Source organism: Aegilops tauschii, chromosome 3, assembly GCF_002575655.3.
Source record: "Aegilops tauschii subsp. strangulata cultivar AL8/78 chromosome 3, Aet v6.0, whole genome shotgun sequence".
NCBI classification, from domain to species: domain Eukaryota; kingdom Viridiplantae; phylum Streptophyta; class Magnoliopsida; order Poales; family Poaceae; genus Aegilops; species Aegilops tauschii.
Genome location: NC_053037.3, coordinates 188,804,770 through 188,827,680, shown reverse-complemented (window position 1 = coordinate 188,827,680; position 22,911 = coordinate 188,804,770). Strand labels below are relative to the sequence as shown.

At 48.4% G+C, this 22,911-nt stretch overlaps 3 protein-coding genes across 3 annotated transcripts; 1 reads left to right on the top strand and 2 right to left on the bottom strand.

Annotated features, from left to right (window-relative positions):
• Nucleotides 1-3,276: 3,276 nt before the first annotated feature.
• LOC109767892 (uncharacterized) lies at nucleotides 3,277-6,868 on the top strand. The gene is made up of 5 exons (XM_073510261.1): nucleotides 3,277-3,767; nucleotides 3,846-4,182; nucleotides 4,274-4,442; nucleotides 5,557-5,841; nucleotides 5,939-6,868. Exons 2-4 carry the CDS (start codon nucleotides 3,989-3,991, stop codon nucleotides 5,641-5,643), a joined length of 450 nt encoding a protein of 149 aa, XP_073366362.1. The 5' UTR covers nucleotides 3,277-3,767; nucleotides 3,846-3,988; the 3' UTR covers nucleotides 5,644-5,841; nucleotides 5,939-6,868.
• A 7,783-nt stretch (nucleotides 6,869-14,651) lies between these two features.
• Nucleotides 14,652-16,548, bottom strand: LOC141042835 (serine/threonine-protein phosphatase 7 long form homolog). Its single transcript, XM_073511730.1, has 6 exons — nucleotides 16,484-16,548; nucleotides 15,772-16,392; nucleotides 15,434-15,685; nucleotides 15,134-15,354; nucleotides 14,739-15,054; nucleotides 14,652-14,660 (listed from the first exon to the last, which is right to left on the bottom strand). The coding sequence occupies exons 1-6, from the start codon at nucleotides 16,499-16,501 to the stop codon at nucleotides 14,652-14,654; spliced, it is 1,437 nt and encodes a 478-aa protein (XP_073367831.1). The 5' UTR covers nucleotides 16,502-16,548.
• A 1,127-nt stretch (nucleotides 16,549-17,675) lies between these two features.
• Nucleotides 17,676-21,563, bottom strand: LOC109778331 (uncharacterized). Its single transcript, XM_020336884.4, has 3 exons — nucleotides 21,177-21,563; nucleotides 19,048-19,375; nucleotides 17,676-18,071 (listed from the first exon to the last, which is right to left on the bottom strand). The coding sequence occupies exons 1-3, from the start codon at nucleotides 21,349-21,351 to the stop codon at nucleotides 17,867-17,869; spliced, it is 708 nt and encodes a 235-aa protein (XP_020192473.2). The 5' UTR covers nucleotides 21,352-21,563; the 3' UTR covers nucleotides 17,676-17,866.
• Between the last annotated feature and the right edge of the window lie 1,348 nt (nucleotides 21,564-22,911).

The window sequence follows — 22,911 nt, the reverse complement described above, 5'->3', positions numbered from 1 at the left end:
CACATAGCTACTGGTACATACCCTCAGCCCCATCCGGACAATCGATGATCCGGACAGTCGTATTTCCTGGCTGACTCTCTGGGCTGTTGAATTATGTGACTTAAGTCGTCGGCATCCGGAGGTCGAACATATGTACCTTGGACGTTCTCAAGGAAGGCTTCTTCCAAGTCTTCCTAGCTGCCAATGGAGTTTTCGGGCAGATTGTTCAACCAGTGTCGAGCTGGTCCTTTGAGTTTTAGTGGGAGGTATCTGATGGCATGGAGATCATCACCGCGGGCCATATGAATATGGAGACAAAAATTCTCGATCCATACCGCGGGTTATATTGTCCCATCATATGATTCGATGTTTACGGGTTTAAACCCTTCTGGGAATTCGTGCTCCATTACCTCGTCAGTGAAGCAAAGGGGTGTGCGGCGCCTCTGTATCGGGCCACGTCCCGACGTAGCTCGGATGGAGTTCGTCTACAGTTCTCGGCCCGGACGTGATTATGATTGTTGTGTCCGGCTAGATAGCTGTTGTCGTGTGTCAGGGCACGCCCCCGAGATCCATAGATCGATCTGTTCTGACCTCCTCTACTGTCCAAGTCCTGCCGCAGGTCATATGTACAACCCCGAGCAGTTATGCCTCTGCCTTTACGGCGGGGTGGTATGGGCTGGTGTTTGGCTTGGGTTGCCGCTTTATCCCGGCCACGTGGTGGTCGGTCAGCCGCATTACGCGCTGACGGTACAGGCTCCAGCGCCTCGTCGTCAAATTGAGGTAACAATTTTCGCTTCGGATAACTTTTGGTCGGGCGCTCGAGGCTGTATTCCTCGGCTGCCAGGACATGAGTCCACCTATCGTTGAGTGGGTCTTGATCAGCTTGAAGCTACTGCTGCTACTTCTTTTTCAGGCTCCTTGCAGTGGCTATTAGCCGGCGCTTGAAGTGCTCCTGCTCGAGAGGTTCCTCAGGCACGATAAAATCCTCGTTGCCGAGGCTCACCTCGTCCTCGGAGAGCGGAAGATAATTATTGTCCTCCGAGTCTTCGTTTATGGCTTGTTCATCAGGGCTAACTTGCCCGTCTTCCCGTTCGTCCTGTTCGGAAGTTGGCTCGACGGGGTCTTCATTGTCTTCGGCATCGTCCGGAGTATTGTTTTCTCCTGTGCTGGTATTGCTGTCTTTTCCACGGCGTGACTTGGAGCGGCGCCACTGACGTTGGCGCTTTGGCTGTATCTCAAGAGGTTTATCCTCGATTGAGTCTTCCTTGTCGTCACCGCTATTCTCTTTGGGTGTATCCACCATGTACACGTCATACGAGGAAGTGGTCGTCCAGCGTCCGGTAAACGGCGGGTTTTGGGCCTCCTCTTCTCTGGCATCGTCGTCCATACCGTCGATGTCTTCAGAGCTGTAATCGAGCATGTTGGTTAAGTCCTCGACAATGGCTATGAAGTGGGAGGTGGGTGGGAAGCGAAATTCCCCGTCATCAACCCCTAGTTCGAACCGGATATAATTCGGCTGTGAGTCCCCTGCTAAGGAGAGGGGTTTTAATGAGTTCAGCACATCGCCTAAAGCTGAGTGCCGGAAGATGTCCGCGGCGCTGAATTTGACGACCGACGCCTGATCGGGCTCGACGGACGCGGGCGCGCGTAGTTCGGAACCTGTGGCCGGAGACGAATCCGAGGTTCCGGTGACGCAGGTCATGCTCGAGGTTGGGTCTGTGTGCGGCTCCAGCGCCGCTGAGTCTGTGGCTCCCGTGGCGAGGTTGAGCTTCCCGTCCTCGAATGGCACGATCTGCTCCGGATCTAGGGCCGGAGCACTTACAGGTGTTATCTCCTGGGTATAGTCCGATGATAGATTTAGGTCATGCACATCGCGGTGGCAGGGAGCGGTTGCCGTTGGCTCGAATCCGTCGAAGATCAAGTCTCCGCGGGTATCGGCAACATAGTTCAAGCTTCCAAACCTGACTTGATGGCCAGGGCGTAGCTGTCGATCTGCTCTAGATGGCCAAGTGAGTTGGCCCGCGGTGCGAAGCCGCCAAATACGAAGATCTGTCCGGGGAGAAAAACTTCCCCCTGGACAGCATTGTTCTAGATGATTGACGGGGCCATCGAACCTCTTGAATACGACGCAGCGGAACTCTCAATGAAAGCACCAATGTCGGTGTCAAAACCGGCGGATCTCGGGTAGGGGGTCCCGAACTGTGCGTCTAAGGTCGATGGTAACGGGAGACAGGGGACACGATGTTTACCCAGGTTCGGGCCCTCTCTATGGAGGTAATACCCTACTTCCTGCTTGATTGATCTTGATGAATATGAGTATTACAAGAGTTGGTCTACCACAAGATCGTAATGGCTAAAACCGTAGAAGTCTAGCCTGTATGATTATGATTGTCCCTATGGACTGCAGGATCATTGGATTTCAATCCAACGGCCGCAGGATCCTCGTCCACCTTCCGCTTTCTTCCTCACATGATCTGTACAACCTGACACTGGCCTCCCCCACCCAAGTCAAGTTTCTTCCTCCCCTCTAGCTCGAGTTTGGGCTCCGTCTCATCTGAGGGGAGTTAAAACGAAAGGCTACCACCTCCCCTACCCTGCACCAGCGAACCTCCTCTCACCGGCGGAGCGGCGGCCTACCCGTTGCGGACACATGGTTTCACTCCTCTCAAGCATCGACTCACGCCATTTGTAAAGTAGGAAATTGATAAATGGCAAAACCGGGTTTCTTCCTATTTTTACACATAACTAATTTATCAGAATAAAAAAATAGCCTAAATTCATGTTTTTCTTGGAGAAAAATGGGCATTGATGCACGTGTAGGTAACAAAGAGGATTTGAGAAAATGACAGTCAAAACATTTTCAGTGCCAAAGCACCAATTTGAAAGAGTAATATCAAAACACCAGCCAATTATCAAAAATGCCACAAACATAAAAGAATGTGTATAACCAGGAAATGTTTGCTCGCTAGAGTCCCCAAGCGCGCACACATAAAAAGGCAGGCATCGCCAAGAGCGGCGATGTAGCGGACGAGCTCGCCTGCTCCCGTTGCGCCTACGAATCGAACAAGGACGAGTGGTGCCGCGCATTGAATGCGAGCATAGAGGGTAGGAGCAGGCTACAGACTGTGGAACAGTGGTATACGCTAGGCCGCCGTTTGATATGACGATGCTGTCACGGCACATGTTCCCACAGTACAGGACACAACTATACTGGTCCATAAGGATTAACACGTTTTTGTCCGTCACACAAAACGGCAACGGATAAGCATATATGGCACCGAGACTCCACCCCACCCCACCTGATACCTGTAGGCGAAAAAAAGAGTTATCCCTTAGGCCGCCACAGGAGGCAAAAGCAAGTGGAAGCCATGGCGACGGCGGAGGTGGGAGGCGATGGCTTCGAGTTTCTGTCAGATCCCGTTGACAGATATCCCTTCATTTCAAAATAGATGACCCAAAGTGGAACGGAGGGAGTAACTTCCTTATCTCCCACTCGTGGTGCGTACTGCTGGCCGTTGTGATTCGACGCGCAACCTTAGTACTCGACTCCCTTCTTTTGGCATAGGTCCCTCCGCCGGATCTTGGCGGCGGCGAGTCTATACTTGACGCTGAACCCCCCCAAACTCTGATCTGCACATCCGCCCAGTCCAGCACTGGTGATGTGGATGATGCTGCCCTGCAGTACAATTAGATTTGAACAGCAGTTGTGAGGGACTTAGCTTGTCAGCGCCCAACTCAGAGCAGTCAACTGGCAAGGACGATCCTCAGGCCCCGGGCTGGACAAAGAGGTATATAGATGCATTTCTCTGTTGATGAATCAAAGTCTTTTTGATTGCGTGAGAGCGATTTCTTTCTGAATTACACAGGGTCCGTGTTGGGCATGCACCTCTTGAACGTCCACCCTGTGTTGGCAAGATAAGTGCCCTGGAGAAAACATTGAGATGAAGACTGAAACTGTCGTGATTCCTGCAGTCGGAGACAACTTTGATCCCCTTTGCCACCGTGCAGGATGTACCGTCTCCCCTTTGCCGACGTGTGCAAACGGCGTTGCCGTGGCACTCGAAAAAGAAAACAGGCAAAAATTAACCACCCTCCTCCAGTGGATGCGGTTCTCGAAGACGCCATTCATTCAGCTGCTTTGCGCTGCACGGCGGGGAGGCCACGGCGGCGGCGGGGGATGGATTTGAGTTCCTCTCAGATCAGGTGACATGTATTCCTTTTTGTCGTCAATTGTTTTCCTGGATTGTTCTCATTGGGTGTGAGAGTTTCTCAGGGATTTGCCTTGTTTGGACAGGTTCCTGCTGCCGGCAATTGGCGGCGACAAGTACACGCAAGCGGCGCATACGGTGCTAGATCTGCTGGATGGAGCAGCCGAGTCCAGCACTAGGGAGGTGGGGAAGCGCCGCCTGTTCTCAGAGCAGTCAACGGGGCTCGACGACCTGCAGGCCCTGGCTGGACAAAAGGTACAAAGTTCCCCTCAGATAAAATGACACAGAATGCATTTGTTGGCATCACGGTGATGAAGTGTAGATTGTGATGCTGATGTTGCTTATTAAGCATGATTCACGAGTCAACATGGGAATGGGGGAAATCCACACCTAATCAAAAAAATCATCTCATAACCCGTACCAATCCAACTCGCTCGTCAAACTCTGAAACCCAAACCGCACCAACCATATTATACTTCTGTTCGAAACCAACCGATCAACCTAATACCAACCCATGCTCATGCCTCATGCCATTTTGTTCGCCACACTTTTTTGGCAGCCACAGTTTGCCTAAGCTTAGTTATGGTAAAGTTAGGTATAAATCAGACATGCCCTAGTACTCGGGCTTTATTTTCTCTTGGCTAACGTATGGAGCGCCGGTGAAAGTGCAACCCTTAGCGCAAGGAGTTCTTTTTGGTCGAGCTAGTGCAGCCATAGTGGTTAGGCCGGTGGCCAGGGGTGTGTGGGTTGAACCCATGGGTTCAAACCGATTCACTAAGTGTGGTTTGGGACCAAACCAAGCTAGTCCAACCTGTTTTATAGCTCAACCCACACCAAACCAAATCGCTTTCTTATCAGGCCGTTTTACAGCGATTCGAACAGAACCAAATCGGAAACAAAACCCAAATATCCATTACGAGCCGCACCATTCCCAGGCTGATTCATGAATGCTGGTACGAGCCGATATGCTGACAGCGCGCATTCATAAAAAAGAAGTTAATACGGAAGTGGGCACACATGATTCAAAGACCCCTAGTCCCCTACCTTACACGGATTTATGAGGTGCGAACCAAGTGCGTGAAGCCATACTTCAAGGGGAAATTTTGCGCAGAGATGACAAGTACACAATGCAGTGAGAGTGCCAACCACTTGTTAAAAGGATATGTTCCGGCTAGCTGCCCCATGCATCTGTTTTTCCTCTAGTACATGCGGTTGCTTTTTGATTGATAGGCAAGCGAGAACTATGAAGAGAGGCGGACAAAAAAAAATAAGTTAGTTTTTCAACCCTTTAGTTGTTCTGACCAGGTGTTATGATAGTTTGTTGCTGTATGTTTGTACGGACTTGCTGATCGAAGTATTTTGTATTCAGGCTGCACTAGTGATGCGGGCGAACACCCCACTGGAAATGCACGCTAGCAATACCTACACCAGGCTATGTTCGAGAAATTTGGTGTAGTCTTGTACGATGCCGGACAGTACAAGGTGGAGGAGGTTGAGAAAGGCATGAGGTTCTTGGTGCACCGGTACCACCCTAAGAAGCATGACAAATAGTGCAAAGTTGTCTATGAAGTGGGGGTTCTTGTAAATGGGGCAGAGATTGCATGTGAGTGCGGTAATTTTGAACACACTGGTGCTCTGCTACCATGCGGTTAAGGTAATAAGCTTGCAGAAGTCGCTGCATTTTATTTTATTTTTTTGGATTTGTCAAAGATGATAGATTACAGACACCTGACAATCTTCTATGCTGCTAGGTACTTGATTTCCCAGGCTTAACCGAAGTATCAAAGAAGAACATTCTAAAGAGGTGGACCAGGGATGCAAGAGATGTGCTGCCAGATCACACACACACACGCTAACACTATTGAGGTGTACGACTTGGAGATGCAAACACAACAGCATACAAGGCGACAATGGAGCTCCTCAAGGCAGTAGTTCAGAAGCTAATGCCTATAGCGGTTGTGCGTGACGGTATGGGGATATAATACAGGATTCAAGATGTGAAAGGCAAGGGTATAGAAATGAGTAATGGGCATGCACCGGCCTGTAGGTATAGAAGCGATGCTGAAGGGAGTGGAGTGGGCAATTTGATAGGATTATCAGGTCCAGAACGTAAACGGAAGGCAGGTTGTCCCACAAACAGCAGGGTTTGCCTCCATATGATGATCGCGGTGAGCAATCGAAGAAGTGCAATGCTGTGGCAAAAGCGACAGGCACAGCTAAGTGTGGCATGAGCAAGTGTACGTGGTTCTGCAGTCTATGTCGACAACCAGGTCACAAGAGTACAACTGTACAACTTGTCCTCAGAGGGGTGACCCCCCTGTGAGACCAAGGAAGGAATCCTAATGTTCAAACTGTAGCGTCAGCCGCCATCGGAAGAACACGTGCAGCTATCCGAAGTACTGCATGTTGTAGCTAAATGGCAACGTGGATGGTCTCTTCCTGCACGCTTAGGCTTCTCCATCGTTGGGTCCAATGTTCTCAGTGTATGAACTTCATTTTTTTCCTACAGGTGTGAGGGCTTAGCAGTGTATGCAGAAATCGAATGATGTTGTCTAGTGTAACAACTGTGTCTGTGGGTGTAACAGAACCATGTTGTTGTCTTTGGTTGATCTGTATGTGTGTAACCCCATTAAGACAATGTTTTCCTGTGAGTCTGAACATTTACATTTTTCAGAGGAGCATTTGTGCGTGCGTAACGTGGATAGGTGGACACAAATCTGTTATTCACATATATTGATAGGGCTGCTGTGTTGTTTCGTGCACGAGTACGTTTGTTTCAGTTTGCCTGGAATTTGGATAAATAAACAGCTTGCCCCCGTCTTCGAATCAGTGTTAATCTGTGCGACCTCGAAGGGTGAGGATGCGTTTCTGCAGAGACTCTTGTACTGACAATGGTTTCAGAATCTTCTGCTGGGGTATGAGCGGGTATGGCCGTGCGAGTTATAACTTGTAAGTACGAGCAAGCTGAATCCATGAATGGTGACACTCCAGCACTCGGATGCATATCTGTTTGATTTTCGAACACGGGTGGAGGGGAGGCCACCGCGGCCTCCGTGTATTAAAGGAGCACCGTCCATGAGATCGCCGCATCAACCCAGTTGGAGCTCGTTACAGTTCACATGGATGGTACAGGACCGAGATGCCGTCCTGCAGAAACGGCCGTCCGCTGTGGGCGTGGGTCCGCCGGTAACCTATACGACCAAACGATATCATTTTTTCAACAGTTAGCCCATATACATCCGACAGTACCTGCGGCGGCCCATATCACGATGCAGACGTGCGTCCACCGATTCCATGAGCAGGCGAGCTAGTCCACGCCAGGGGATCCTTTCTCTCCGGCTCCCCAATTAGATCCTACTATTCCAGTACAAGCTAGGGACAAAATAATCTTTCCAGCTAAGATAGATAGAGAACAACAAGCACAAAAATTTGGGGCATATCCAGCAGAAATTTCAACCTGTCATTGCACATAAGCTTCAGCGGCAAATTTGACAATTTTGACCTGGAAACGAAATAAATTCACAGAATGAACTGGGTGCGAAACTATTTCACATCCCTAACCCTTTTGTGTAGCGCCCGCCACGCCGGCGCCACACCCTACGGTGCAGCGCCTAGCTCCGGGGCGTTGCACCTCTGTCCACCGTGGCAGCCCATGGGCCCGCACCCAGCAGTGCAACGCCTCCGAGCTAGGCGTTGCACCTGTGATGTGCAGCGCCTAGCCGCTAGGCGCTACACGTGTAATGTGCAGCGCCTAGCCGCTAGGCGCTACACTGTGACTTATCCAGCCACTTGGCTGGGCCCCCCTCCCCCACTCCCCCCCAACCACACACTCTCTCACTCTCTCCCCGAGCTTTGCCCCCTCTCCCACTCTCCCCCCGTCTCAAATCTTCTTCCAAATCTTGCAATTTGAAGAATTTGTCCGTGGATTTCGAAGTCAAACCCTCCCTCAAGGTAATAATCTCTGATCCCCTTTTTTTGATCGAAGTAAAGTTCTCCCATTGCTCATTTGTTGGTAGTTTGGGGAAACCCTAGTTTTGTTTGGATCTAGAGATTTGCATGAAGATGTGAGATGTTTGTTTGCCAATATCTATGATTAGGCTTTGTTAGTATGCTAGGGTTATTCTTAAGGGTGTTCTTATGTTGGTGCTAGGGTTAGGTTTAGGGCTAGGGTTATGGTTAGGGTTATGGTTATGGTTAGGGTTAGGGTTATGGTTAGGGTTAGGGTTGTTATTTCATATATATATTAGGGTTTGTATTCGGTGTTAATCCATGGATTAGTACTCATGGAAGCAATGTTACCTTGTGTTCATTGCTTATAGGGATGGGAAGAACATGTGTGTTTGTTCATCATGGGGACAAAGACGCCTTTTTGAAAGGCAATAAAGAACCGGACCCGGATGAGTTTGACATGGTGTTTGATAGTAGTCCTAGCTATGCGGAGCTCTTGCAACAAGTTAGGAAAGATTTGAATTGGATGGACCCTAGTCATATCATTGAGTTGGAGGGAAGGCATAATGTTGGTTTTGGAATGCACATCCGTTGGAAGACAATGCGTGTAAACTCGGAGCAACGTTGGGTTGCATACAAGGAGACGGTGGCCGAATCACTAGAGAAGGCTCTTGAGTTATTTGCAACGAAGAAGGTTGATTCAAGTTTGCATTTGGACTTGAACCGGAACCCCTCCCCTTTGGTTGCTAGTAGCCCCCCATCCTTGAAGCGAGATGAAATTGTTGATTTTGACCCAAGAAGTGAGGCCAACATTGAGCCCGTATAGAAACAACCAAGATGAATCTTTGCAAGAGGACAATGATGAGTATGCGGACGATGACAATGAAGTTGATCTCCATGACAACAATGTGGGTGATCTCGACAAATATCATTTGCAAGAGACAATGGACCATTCCATCCCTTTTTCCCGTGCATATGCATCGGACTCGGATGACGATGGTCCCGATGAACAAGTTGATGCGGAGGGGTTCACGGTGAAGGAGGCCGAAGCTTTCGAGAAGGTATTTGGTTGGGATCATCGGACTACATTGTTCAAGGATGTTAGTCTCGCGGATGAAGCCGTGGTAGATGGTGGCCAATGTGTACCTCTTGGGGTTAGGCCAACCTCTCACCGTGATTTGGTAGATGACAAGAACCGGATTGCTAAAGGTTCTAAGTTCGACAGCTTGTTGGATTTGAAGATGTGGCTCGACAACTACTCGGTTACGCATTATCGTCCACACAAGGTGGTGCACTCGGACGTCAATGTGCGCTACACGGTTGCATGTGCATGTGAAGATGAAAAGGAGGTCCAACTTGGACTTACAAGAGGCCGTGGTGGTGGTAGAGGTCGTGGAAAGGAGGTCCAACAAGGAGTGGCAAGACGCCGTGGCGGTTGTCCGTGGATTGTGCGTGCAAGACCATGGAAAGGAGGTCCTACTTGGCATGTAGTGAGTTGTGTGCCAACTCACATGTGCCAAGGCAAAAGGGTGGATGGCAAGATTGTGTCCGAAGGCCACAAACAACTCACGTCCGAGTTCATCGCTTACAGGCTCTCCAACTCAATATCCACACTTCCAACAATGAGCGTCCAACATGTCATTGACCTTGTGAAAGCCATCTTTCATTACAAGGTGAAATACGGCAAGGCATGGAAGGCGAAGCAAGCCGCATTTAAGATGTTGTATGGTACATGGGAGGAAGCATACAACCGAATCCCTAGGTTGTTGTTAGCCATGGCCGCGACAAACCCGGGCATGGTTCATGTGGTCGAGCCTCATGGGCACCAAACAACGGTTCATGAAGGAAGGAAAGTCAGAGTATTTGGCCGTGCTTTTTGGGCGTTCGAGCAATGTGTGAGGGCTTTCGAACATTGTAGGCTGGTCATCGCAATTGATGGCACGTTCTTGACCGGACAATACAAGGGCACCTTGTTGGTTGCGATAGCAAGTGATGCCAATAACCGGGTGTTGCCATTGGCATTTTGCTTTGGTTGAGGTGGAAAACAATGACAACTGGGAGTGGTTTCTGCATTTTTTGAGGACGAAGGTGTTACCCGCTCAAAGGGAAATTTGTGTCATATCGGATCGGAATCAAGGAATTCTTAACGCCGTGGAGATTGACATTCCCGGGCATGCTCCGTTGCACCATCGCTGGTGCATGAGGCACTTCTGTTCGAACTTCTATAGGGCATGTGGCCTTAAGGAGTTGGCCGATGATCTTCAAGATTGTTGTCTCGCTTTCTCCGATAAGCGCTTCGCCACTTTGTACAACAAATTGCTCGCACACAAAAAACTTGATCCCGGGGGTCAAGAGTTTCTCAATAGGCACATTCAATACCAGAACAAGTGGGCACGTGCTTTTGATGAAGATGGCCGGAGATACGGTCAAATGACAAGCAATATGGCCGAATGCTTCAATAGGGTGCTCAAAGGTGCACGTGGATTACCCGTGACGGCAATAGTTCAATACACATTTGACAAGATGAATGCGTACTTTGTAAAGTACTCGATGGAAACCGATGCACAGATAGCGGGTGAGAACCCACGGAAGTACAAGTACAAGTTCCCACCCAAAGTTGATGAATGGTTGCTATTTCAATCACGGAAGGCGGACTCAGAAGAAGCTATATTATATGACAATGAAGAGTGGAAGTACGAAGTGAAAGAGCCAGGAGGAACCACAAATGATGACCGGCAACATGGAGGTCGGGCTTTCAAGGTGTCGTTAACACAAGGTGATTGCTCTTGCGGGAGGCCATTGTTGCTTCATCTCCCATGCTCACATTTGTATGCCGCCGGCCGCGTTAGGAATGTGGACATCAATCACCCACGCACCGTGAGGGAGTCGGAGTTCTCAATCATGACGGTCAAGAAAACATGGGCTCCCCGCTTTCACCCATACTTTGACCAATCACAATGGCCGGAGTATCATGGAGTTCAACTATGGCCGGATCCGGAGTTGAAGGTTGTTAAACGGGGTAGACGTAAGACAAAGCGTCTTAGAGGCGACATGGACGGATGGGGCCATGGTGGGCGCCGCGAAGCGGGCAACGACCAATTCCAAGAGCCTCGTGAGAGCTCCCGTTGTGGGGAGTGCAAAGGTCATGGCCACAACAAAAGAAAATGTACCAAACCAAGGAAAAGGTCCAAGAAAAATGATGCAAGCACAAGCCAACATGGAGCTACACAAGGGAGCCAACCTAGTGGTAGCCAACCTAGTGGTAGCCAACCTAGTGGTAGCCAACAAGTGCCAAGCCAACCAAGTGGTAGCCAACAAGTGCCTAGCCAACCAAGGGTTAGCCAACCTAGTGGTAGCCAACAAGTGCCAAGGCAACCAAGTGGTAGCCAACAAGTGCCTAGCCAACCAAGTGTTAGCCAACCTAGTGGTAGCCAACAAGTGCCAAGGCAACCAAGTGGTAGCCAACAAGTGCCTAGCCAACCAAGTGTTAGCCAAAGAGGATCTAGGCAACAAAGAGGTCGGCAACTTGGACTTACAAGAGGCCGTGGTGGTGGTAGAGGTGGTGGTGGTGGTCTCGGCCGTGGTGGTGGAAGAGCTCGACGTGGTGGTAATGGCCGTGGTGATGGTCTCGGCCTTGGTGATGGTCTTGGCCTTGGTGGTGGACTTGGCCGTGGTGATGGACAAGCGCAAGTTCGTTATAGAGGAATGTTTGGATACCTAGATGGACCATTTCCGTATGTTCCTCACTAACTATAATGTATCATATGTTCTTGTTTTTTCATATGTTCTTCTTTTTCATATGTGCTTCCATTTGTTCTTGTTGTCCTTACTAACCATTATGTTCCACTCATTGTAGGTATGGCGGCTTCCCAACCCAACAAACCAACGATGAAGGAGGATGGCGAAGATGAGATGGCCGGATGGTGGGAGAAGGCTGCGAAGAAGCTTAGAGAGGAGGGTGCAGCCAAGCTAAAGAAGAAGAAGGAAGAGGAGCTTGAGAAGGAGAGGAAGCGAAAACAGAGTGCGGCAAATGCGATGCGCGCTAGGGAGCAAGCATTGATGAGGAAAGTTGAGGAGGCACAGAAGAAGCGTCAACAGGATTTTGAAGAAAGAACCATGAAGCTTTGGGCAATTGCAGCTGAAAAAGAAAAGAGGGACAATCAGATATTCATGGAGAGGGTGGTTAAGGAGGCTCACCTCATAAGAAAAAGGGAGGAGGAAGAGGAAGAAGAGAGGAAGAAGAAGAAGGGAAAGGGGCCTTGCTCTACGCAATAGAGCTATGTCTCCTCTTCGATTTGGTTGTGAACTACTATGTCTCCAATGTGATTTGGTTGTGAACTACTATGTGCCGTGAACTACTATGTCTCCTCCTCGATTTGGTTGTGTGAACTACTATGTGCGGTGAACTACTATGTCTCCTCCTTGATTTGGTTATAAGAACTACTATGTGTCGTGAAGTACTATGTGTTATGAACTACTATGTGTCGTGAAGTACTTGGGCGCTGCAATCTACCATGTGGCGCCTAGCTGCTGTGGCTCTCTGGATAGCTAAAAAATTCACTAAGTCCAAGTCCAAGTGCCTCAAACTGTAAAGTACCTTCTGTTCTGGCTGCATAGCTATAGACCAGTGCAGCGCCTAGCTAGGAGGCGCCACACTATACAGTGCAGCGCCTGGAGGCTAGGCGCTGCACTGTATAGTGTGGCGCCTCCGTGCTAGGCGCTGCACAAACACTTAGCAAAATTTTTGCCTGAAACTGGAGGCATACCTTCTGTTGCTTGCTGGATACCTACAGACATGTGCAGCGCCTAGCTCGGAGGCGCCACACTCTATAGTGCAGCGCCTGCGGGCTAGGCGTTGCACTCTAGAGTGCGGCGCCTCCAAGCAAGGCGCTGCACATGTCTGTAGCTATCCAGAAAAGCAACAGAAGTATGGGTAGTTACAGACATATGCAGCGCCTAGCTTGGAGGCGCCACACTCTATAGTGCAGCGCCTGCGTGCTAGGCGTTGCACTCTAGAGTGCGGCGCCTCCAGGCTAGGCGCTGCACATGTCTGTACCTATCCAGAAAAAAAACAGAAGTATGGCTAGTTACAGACATATGCAGCGCCTAGCACGGAGGCGCCACACTCTATAGTGCAGCGCCTGCGTGCTAGGCGTTGCACTGTAGAGTGCGGCGCCTCCAGGCTAGGCGCTGCATATGTCTGTAGCTATCCAGAAAGCAATAGAAGTTTGGCTAGTTACAGACATATGCAGCGCCTAGCACAGAGGCGCCACACTCTATAGTGCAGCGCCTGCGCGCTAGGCGTTGCACTGTAGAGTGCGGCGCCTCCAAGCTAGGCGCTGCATATGTCTGTAGCTATCCAGAAAGCAACAGAAGTTTGGCTAGTTACAGACATATGCAGCGCCTAGCACGGAGGCGCCGCACTCTACAGTGCAACGCCTAGCTCGCAGGCGTTGCACTGTAGAGTGTGGCGCCTCCGTGCTAGGCGCTGCACAAACACTTAGCAATTTTTTTGCCTGAAACTTGAGGCCTACCTACTGTGCCTCCTCCCCCCCTCTACTGGGTCTTTTTCAGCCACAGTTGAACAACTAGTATAACAAACATTCAGGTACGACATCATTTCTCCAAGTATAACAATTAGTATAACAAACAAAGGGTTCACAAAAGACATCATTTCATAGAAAGGACCATCACAATAAGTTCCAGTTTACCATAGAGCTACCACCACTCCAAGTTCAACGACATAAAAGGTACGACCACTCCAAGTTCAACGACATAACAAATCGCACTCGAAGTTCAACATTATAAAAAAACTAAGATGACTAGTGCTTTCCACGCTTGCTAGGTCCTCCCCCCTCTTGACGCTTATCTTCTTCACCTTCCTAGGAAGAGGAACCCGCTCCGGCTCCGGCTCCGCCTCCGGTTCGACATCGTCATCCAAATAGTCATCCAAAGCCGCCATCCGCGAGGTGCCGACCGTCCTTTTGCCTCTTTGGGTGAAGTCTTCAGGTGTGTACTTGTTGATTCCCCTCCTAGGCTTCAACTCGTATGCAGACCGAGCCCGGTACGTCCCCAAGGTCATATCATCAGCAACCTATGCATCAACAAAAGATATGGAAAGACCGTGTGTGAGGATATAGTTAGCAATGCATCAACAAATGGATATATATCGTCATGACATACCTCTTGGGTGACCACACCCACATCCTCATCCTGGAAAGGTTCACCATGGCTCTGCCCCGAAGCGGGATCTGATGGTGTCGCCGACCTAGACCGTTCTGGTGATACATACTCGGGGTCACGACAACCGAAAAGGTTTGATAGCCGCCTTAACTTTTGGCCCTGGCGCTGCAACATGTACAAGTGAATGAGACATGGAATGTACCAACAAATGTTAAGTGCTAGTTTGAAGGAGATGTGAACCTTAATGAATTCTCGAAGTGCACCTTCCCCATCGCTTTTGCCAGCCGGGGTTGTTTCCAGAATAGTCTCGGTCTCGTCAGCTGCTTTCTTGATCTAGGCACGCTATAAACAGAAACGGTATCAAAGTGTTAGGCAAGCGAAGATGTGAAAAGTGCGAATGGAAAAGCAAAAAGGGCTAACCACAAAGTTCATCATTGGAGCTGAAGGGATCACCGAGTTGCCTTTCCTGACTAATGTGTTGTACTGGTGCTGGGCTACCACATCAAAAACGGTGGGTTCTTCCAGAATCTCCTCAGCATACGCCGGCTGGCATACCTCCACGCGGGTACTTGCAAGAAACCATGCGAGATAGTTGTTGAACGCGATCGGGCAGTGCTCACGAAGCTGGGCTCGTTTTCCAGCCCTTGCTTGCTCCACACTAAGAGCGAACTGCACGACATACTTCCTGTGATGGCTGGCCCAATCCTTGATCTTCCGCTGCTTTTTCCTATCCAACCTGCAAGTTAGAAACAGAATATTAGCATCATCGAAACCGTCGAGAAGCTGCTAAGTGCTCAAGGTTAATTATATCTTACGCGTGTAGCAACTTGTCTGTGTCCTCCCACTCCGGCGGGTGTGGCTGGAACAAACCAAACTGGCGGAACACCCGATGTGGCAGGTGAAACTCAACCGCCCAGTTGCATATCAGTGGGCACCGCATATGCCAGAGATCCCTATCCCTAATGCACATCGGATTAAGCCTGAACTCTATAGGGTTACCAAAACTCTCTCCTTTTCCATACGGCTCCCATTCCACCTGCAAAATGGGATTGAATGCAAAATTGATATCGAGTGAAGATACAAGCATGATAATCACTTATGCAAGGTCGGTTCACCTGCTCAGGCGTGATCGCGTCCAGCTCGCTCTTGTACAACTTGTACATTACAGAGGGATCATCCGTCGTCTCATTTAACACATCCCACTTGTAAGCCCAAGTGGGGAGCCGTAGTGGGTCGTCTTTATCGTCCCAATCCTCGTACTTCATGGTCTTAGGTCGTCCAACCGGCAAACGCTCCCAGCTCCATATGGAAAGTGCGAGCAGACAACCACCAATACCTCCAGTGTGCCTACAACTGGCATCGTCCAACTGCACATAAAAAAGAACATGGTCAAATTTGCCGCAAGAGCGCATTGATAATGTATCAATGAAGTGAAAAGGAAACAACTTCATACCTGTCGATACAAGTAAGCTAGTGTCGCCGAACCCCAACTCCATTTGCTATCGAAGACGGTCAACGCCTTCAGCCACATCCATGGAGCATTCTTGCCTGTGCCATCAGCAAACATTGTCCTCGATATCACGTACCACATGTAGACACGAGCATAAGTCTTCACCATGTCCTCATTAGCATCATCGGGGCAATGAGCGAAGTTCGATGATATCCACGTGAAAGTAGCGCCCGCTGCGACTCTTTCCTTCTTCTTATCTTCCCTTTCTGGCTCCCGAGGCTCCGGAGGAACCATACCGATAAGGGCAAGCATCTGCGCGCGCCACCCTTCAGAATCGGTGTTCATACATAAAGGATTGCCATCAATAGGAAGACCGGTGATCATAGCGATATCCTGCAGCGTCACGGTCATCTCCCCGGTCCGAAGATGGAAAGTGTGTGTCTCCGGCCTCCAATGATCAATAAGCGCGGTGAGTGCTGCAGCATTGTTGGGTGGCGTCGACCGGCGGACCAACTCAATGAAAGGGAGAAGTCCTGCCTCCCTAACATAAGGTGTGTACCGCCCATCATAGCTCATCCCTCCAAGGCTGATCCCGTGAGACCGAAGCTTCAGAGGTGCAAGCTCCTACAAACAAACAAATCATAACATTACATATGGGGCATATGTGTTTGAAAAAACATACGAAATTCATAACACCGGCCACTTTCAGTATTACCCGCTGCTCCACCGACATAGCGTACGACCGGTGTTGTTTGTCCCAATGATCATCGAGAAGCCAAACCATCCCAACAATTTCAACAAAGCATTCTTGTCAACACGATTATCTTTTCAATTCAAAAAAACTAAAGTAGGCCTACTACATGCAAGGTCCAAAGCATATGGTGCTCCCCCTACTTGGGCCTACTTCATACAAATAACATGTCAATCTATGTATCCAAACTATAACATGTCAATCTACTTCTCCATAGAAATAACATGTCAATCTACTTCTCCATACAAATAACATGTCAATCTATGTATCCAAACTATAACATGTCAATCTACTTCTCCATACAAATAACATGTCAATCTACTTCTCCATACAAATAACATGTCAATCTACTTCTCCATAGAAATAACATGTCAATCTATGTATCCAAACTATATAAATAACATGTCAACCTATCTATCCAAACCACATTCTAATCTAACAAGGGTTCCCCAAATCTAATATATGCAAGATTCAAACAAAAGTTGCCCAAATCTAATACATGCAAGATTCAAACAAGGGTTCCCCAAATCTTCAAAATATAATATTTTCTATGGATAGAAAGAAGGGGATCGGAGGAGAGTACCTTCTATGATGGATTGGTGAACAAATGCACGGACCAAATCGTCGGATCAGAAGGATTTGGGAGAGGGGATTGAGAGGGGGAGTGCAGATGGCCGCCACCCTGTTTTTCTGTAACTGCCAATGGGGAGGGTGGGGGAGGAGAGGGCTGGCGCATTTGCATATAAGTCACAGTGCAGCGCCTAGCAGCTAGGCGCTGCACATTACACGTGTAGCGCCTAGCGGCTAGGCGCTGCACATCACAGGTGCAGCGCCTAGCTCGGAGGCGTTGCACTGCTGGGTGCGGGCCCGTGGGCTGCCACGGTGGACAGAGGTGCAACACCCCGGAGCTAGGCGCTGCACCGTAGGGTGTGGCGCCGGCGTGGCGGGCGCTACACAAAAGGGTTAGGGGTGTGAAATAGTTTCGCACCCAGTTCATTCTGTGAATTTATTTCGTTTCCGGGTCAAAATTGTCAAATTTGCCAGCTTCAGCAGTTCAGGCATGCATCCAAGTTTGTACCGCTGATGTAGAGCAAAAAATCCATAAATTTTAATTAGATCAGAAACAATGCCTCAAGTTGAAAGCCCACTATTCCAGTTAAACTGCATCAGCGCAAACAAAGATCCATGGCATTCACCTGGTCTGTCTGTATTCCTAGGAAACCCATAGGCGGGTAGATTCCCAACAGATAAATTGATAATCAGATCTTATACAGCATAACGTACAAAGGTTAGAGGACAACAGAATCTGTTTCACAGTGAACTTTGGGAGTAACTATGTAGATTCCTCTAAGGACCCACAAGTTTCCTGTGCACGTGTGCATGGAGAGAATGCTCGTCACCATCGTGGTGATGGAACACATATGTCAGAACCCCAACAAGGCACAGTACTGAGCCAACTAGGACCTTGTCATAGCGTTCCACCCAGTGAAACTTGATCTGGCTAGCACCATAAAATGAGAGAGCCACCAGGGACGTCATCACCGTGATGGTACTGCAGGCATTAAAGAACACAAGTTAGGTTGTAATGCAAAAGTAAAATAAATCGATAGTATGCATCTATAATACTCCATATGCGTAGTTGATTCAACACATATGCGTAGTTGATTCAACACAAAGCGCCCCGGAGAATATTGAAAGTTCAAACCATGCTCATGATTGACAGCCATATAAGTTGGTCTGCATCCCATTAAGATGGAGCATTTGGTTCCATGCCTATGACAGCCAAAGCTTCAGAGCTACTATCTTTAAGTTTTAGACTACTGATCTTATTCAGCACATTGGTGGAGGCTTAAATTTAGGACAGTAAAACTGCACCTAATCCCTGCCCTTTCGAGTGCTCTCATTCGTGGCCATCCATTTTGCTTATCTGGCCATTTGTGAGCCCCTCAAAAAAAAAAAACTGGCCGTTTGTGACCGTCAGATCTGATCTACACAGCCAAATTCAATGCACATTTTAATTGTAGGTCCAGCTGCCCTAATGAGCTATACTATAACTATCCAAACACCACGCATAAGCATAAGAGGTGTAGTGTCTGGAAACATTTCACATCAACTGCATAAAGCTTCCGAACGGAATATGCTATGATCAGCTTATTTTGAATGTCCCTCAAATCCTAAACCACTGACGAGTGACAAGCAGAAGCCTTATCTAATAAGAACAAATTGGTTGATGAGCGCGAAGAGAGATGTCTCAAAAGGAAGGCTTGCATATGGAAATAATGAGGTTCTCCATTTCTACTTCAACACTACGTACAGCAATACTGAAATGACTATCCTTATATCTTCTTCCTTTTTGGCCCAACAAGCTCTCTGTATAACTAGGGGTTAGGTGACTAGTCCAACAAAAAATATCTTGAACTAAGCAACATTATTTTAGCGCAAGCATAAAATACCACATTTTAAATGCCTCGTGTTGACAAGCCAAAACAACTTAAAACAGTGCGGTTGGGGGGGGGGGGGGGGGGGACCTGAAGAGAAGTACAATGATCGCAAGAATCATCATCGAGGATGAGTTGCCAACAGCAAGAAACACTGGAAGAGTAGTTGCACAGGGTGATAATGCTGGTACAAGTACAAGACCAGCGACTGCCATCTTCTCCATTGGATGATTATGGGCATGGCTATGACCACCTTTTCCTAACGCAAACAACAGAATGTAACCTGCTCCAAGAAATATTAGCAACAGCGAGGCAAGTTTATGCACTGTTTCCTCGCCTGCTATAGTATTTGCCATAGTAACTGCAGTTATCCCGAGAAGAGCGGTTGATACAACATGAAGGACTGCTCCAAATGCAGCTGCAAAAGTTGGGAATATTTTACTAATAATGATACATGTGGAAGAGAAGAAATCCTTGCCAAATGACAAATTATCATGCTACCATCACTAATTTACACAGAAAACAAGGTATAACAATATATCAAAAAATACAGGTAACCTAATTAACAAGTATCCCTGCCCTGAGAAAAGTGAAGAACATAATTTTGAAGTCAAAGACAGGGAACTATCCAAGGAGCAAAAGCCCAATTTACAAGCATTTAGAACATTGGTAACCATATTCATAGCCCATGCACTTACGATTTGCAGGCACAGACAACAACATACAGGATGATGATAATTAAAAAAATGAAATAAATAGTCTAGTCCAGATATACAGAGGGAAAAAAACTCAGGAGATTGTGTTTTGGTAGTTCATGACTACCTCTAATTTTATCCTAACTCATGACTGCAACATTCATGCAAGATAAATGAATGGAGGTTTTTACAATGCACATGCAAATAGGCAATAGCATAAAGTAAAAAGAAGGGTACGTAAGAGAAACTCCCAGGCTAATTATCAATCAACTTGACTAATGTAAACAGTAATGGAATCTATACGTGTAAATAGAATATATCCGTGTACATCTGATAATGGACCATATATCAGTACATAGTCAAATTGGAAATGCAAGATCAATTTTGAATGGATATTCTTCTGAAAAATATACCATTCATCAATATCCCAATCTACAACTATCATATGGCTCCAATAAAGATTAATGACACAGGTATAGTGCCTACATCAAGTTTCATGCTGTCCAATATGGTCAAAATACTTATGCAAAATTCAATTCATTCGAAGCAGCTTGTAGACTGAGCCAGCTCTGCCATGGTTTCTGGGTGCACTTCTATTGCCAAAAGAAAAATGGCATTACTATAATGTACACTAATCTCGTCATGTCTCTGTGGCTATCAGTATCAAACAGCCGTGAATGTGAAGGTGAGAAACTCTAAACCAACGCACATGGCTCAAATACCTCCCATATGAAGGATTAAGGAAGTTATAACAGCCCTCGCTGAACAAAAACATGACAAAACCTTCACTAAAATTCGGAATTTCCTGAATAACGAAAGGGGAACCCCGTTAATTAAATGGATAACAGTCCCGGCCTATGCCCAGCATCATATCAGAGTATGAGTAGATTATCCAACCTTTCCCCAACAACTCAGAATTTTGGGAGAACTAGATGGTGAATGGAAAGCGACATATCCAACAGTTATCATCAATACAGATGTCAATTACTGTAGTGTTCTAATAAGACGAAATCGTTCACACAGCCATATGGAGGGAGTGGCGGAAGCATGAAAATGCAACGTCGCCCGGAAGCCATCAGAATGCCCCAGAGTGTTCAGACAGTGCTCTCAGGTCTCAATGTTGCACGCATTGCTGCAGGTACCGCTACGGCACTACCACCGCAGCACAACTCAGGGGTGGACCCAGATTTTTTTAGTGGAGGCAAACTATAAGAATGGGGGCGCTTCTTGCATGAATTTGAAACTCTTACTATTTTTCCTCTGAAAATACGAATGAATTCTCTTGAGATTTTTCAGACTTGGGGTCCACTTGGGTCCGCCCCTGCCACAACTCCAGCATTTCATTATGCTAGAACGATCTAATCCAATTCAGCCACCGAGAGGTAATAGCCCCCCTTTCCCTGCGATAAGTAAACCCTAACCAGGTATCGCCCCTATGCTCTAGATCTTGGAGCGGTGATCAGTACACAGAAAGAGTGGCAACAGAAGAAAATGGGCGAGGTGGGTGGCGGGGTGGGTACTGACTGACGAGGAGGGTGCGGGAGAGCGGCCAGCGCTGGGCGCGCCCGACGATGGAGAAGGGGAGCCAGTGCGTGGGGATGAAGGAGTGCAGCAGCGACACCGTCGCGATGCCCCCGATCGTCGAAGCCTCCTCCGCGGTCCACTGGAACCCGCCTAAGCCCCCGCCGCCAGCGTCCATCACCTGATACGCCGACGCGTGACGGACGCCGCCACCCACCCACCGCCGGTACGCGAGCTGCGGTGGCCTCTCCCCTTTTGCTGTTTTACCACTCGCAGCCGTCTCGCTACGTTTCTCCGGTGCGCGCGGCCGTGTGGTGGGGAGATCTGGGAGGGGGGAAGGAGGCGTGGAGTGGGAAGCGGGCGAAAGGGGCTCGCTGCCGCGGTGTTGGTGCGGTGGGGCTCGGGTAGGGCGGGGGACAATCTACTGTTGTTCGTTTTTTGCGCCTTTTTCCCAACTTCCTTTTCCACGTATTTGTCCACTTGGCAATCATCCATTACTTCCCATGTAGGCCCATTATATACTTCTATAAATAAATATGGATGACAATAGGTACCCATTACACATGCACCCGCGGGTAAAGCCCTATTAGGCTAGGGTAAAGAAGTAGAACAAAAAATTACTCATGGGTGTATAAATGGGGAAATCTTAAAACCATCAGGTAGAGCGGGTACGAGTATGGGATCATATAATACGTACCCTCATACCCATATACCCGTATAAAATCTGACTAGTGCGAACAAATTACCTCTACAACTTCATGTGAGTTTGTGAAATTAAAATATATGACTTTGTGTTGTTATTAATGAGGAAGTGTTGTTTTTTTTACTATAAGTAAGTATTGTTATTACGATGTGTTATATTTTGTTTTGTGACCGTGTGTCGCTTCGATTGATGCTTTGTAAACGTGGGTATTTTTACCCACGGCACCCTTTTACCCTATCAGGTGGCGAGTATGTGGAAATTTTATACTCATTGACGGGTATGGGTATAAGTGATGGGTAAACTCATAAGTGGCGGGTAAGGGTATGGGATGGCTCCACCCGTACCTAAACCCGGCGGGTGCCATCCTTATCTATAAAGGATGTTAGAGTATCTGTCCCTTGGGGCATCCTCGCTGGGAGTGCCGTTCGCGCTGTCTGTTTGACACGGGTCTCGCACTGATGCTTCCCTGTCATGCTCCTTGTCGTCCGATCCCCACTAGCACCCGCACCCTATCTATTTTTCGCAGGGGTCCATGACACATGGGCAGGCGCGCGTGGGGCCGCCTCCTTGTGGTGGTTTTTGTAGCGCCCCACGTGCGTCGGGTGAGGCTGGCTCGGCGTGTAGCAGCGTTCATCTCCTGACGTGCTAGTCTGCGTGTGCCACGTGAAGTCGGGCCGGCGTGTCAGCGACGTTCGCTTCTTACCGAGCACCTCTCGTGTGATTGTGCCGGGTTAGCAAAGGGTCATTGCTTTTTGGTCCCTTTTTTCATTGGTCGGAGTGCCCATTGCCACGACTTGTTTGTTTGCTGGCCTACGTTGGGTTGGATTATGCTGGGTACCCCTCGTGCGATGTTGTTGGGTTGGTGGAGGTTCGTTGATTTCCAAGACCAGTTTGTCGGGCAGTTTTGGTGTGTACTTGGCGGCTGGTTAGGGGGTCGTTGGGATGTTATTTCTCTGTTTGTTCAGGCTGGCATTGTGGTGGTGTGTTCATCCGGTTTCGTGTTGCTTGTGCTGGCATGTCGGGACCCCGATCCTA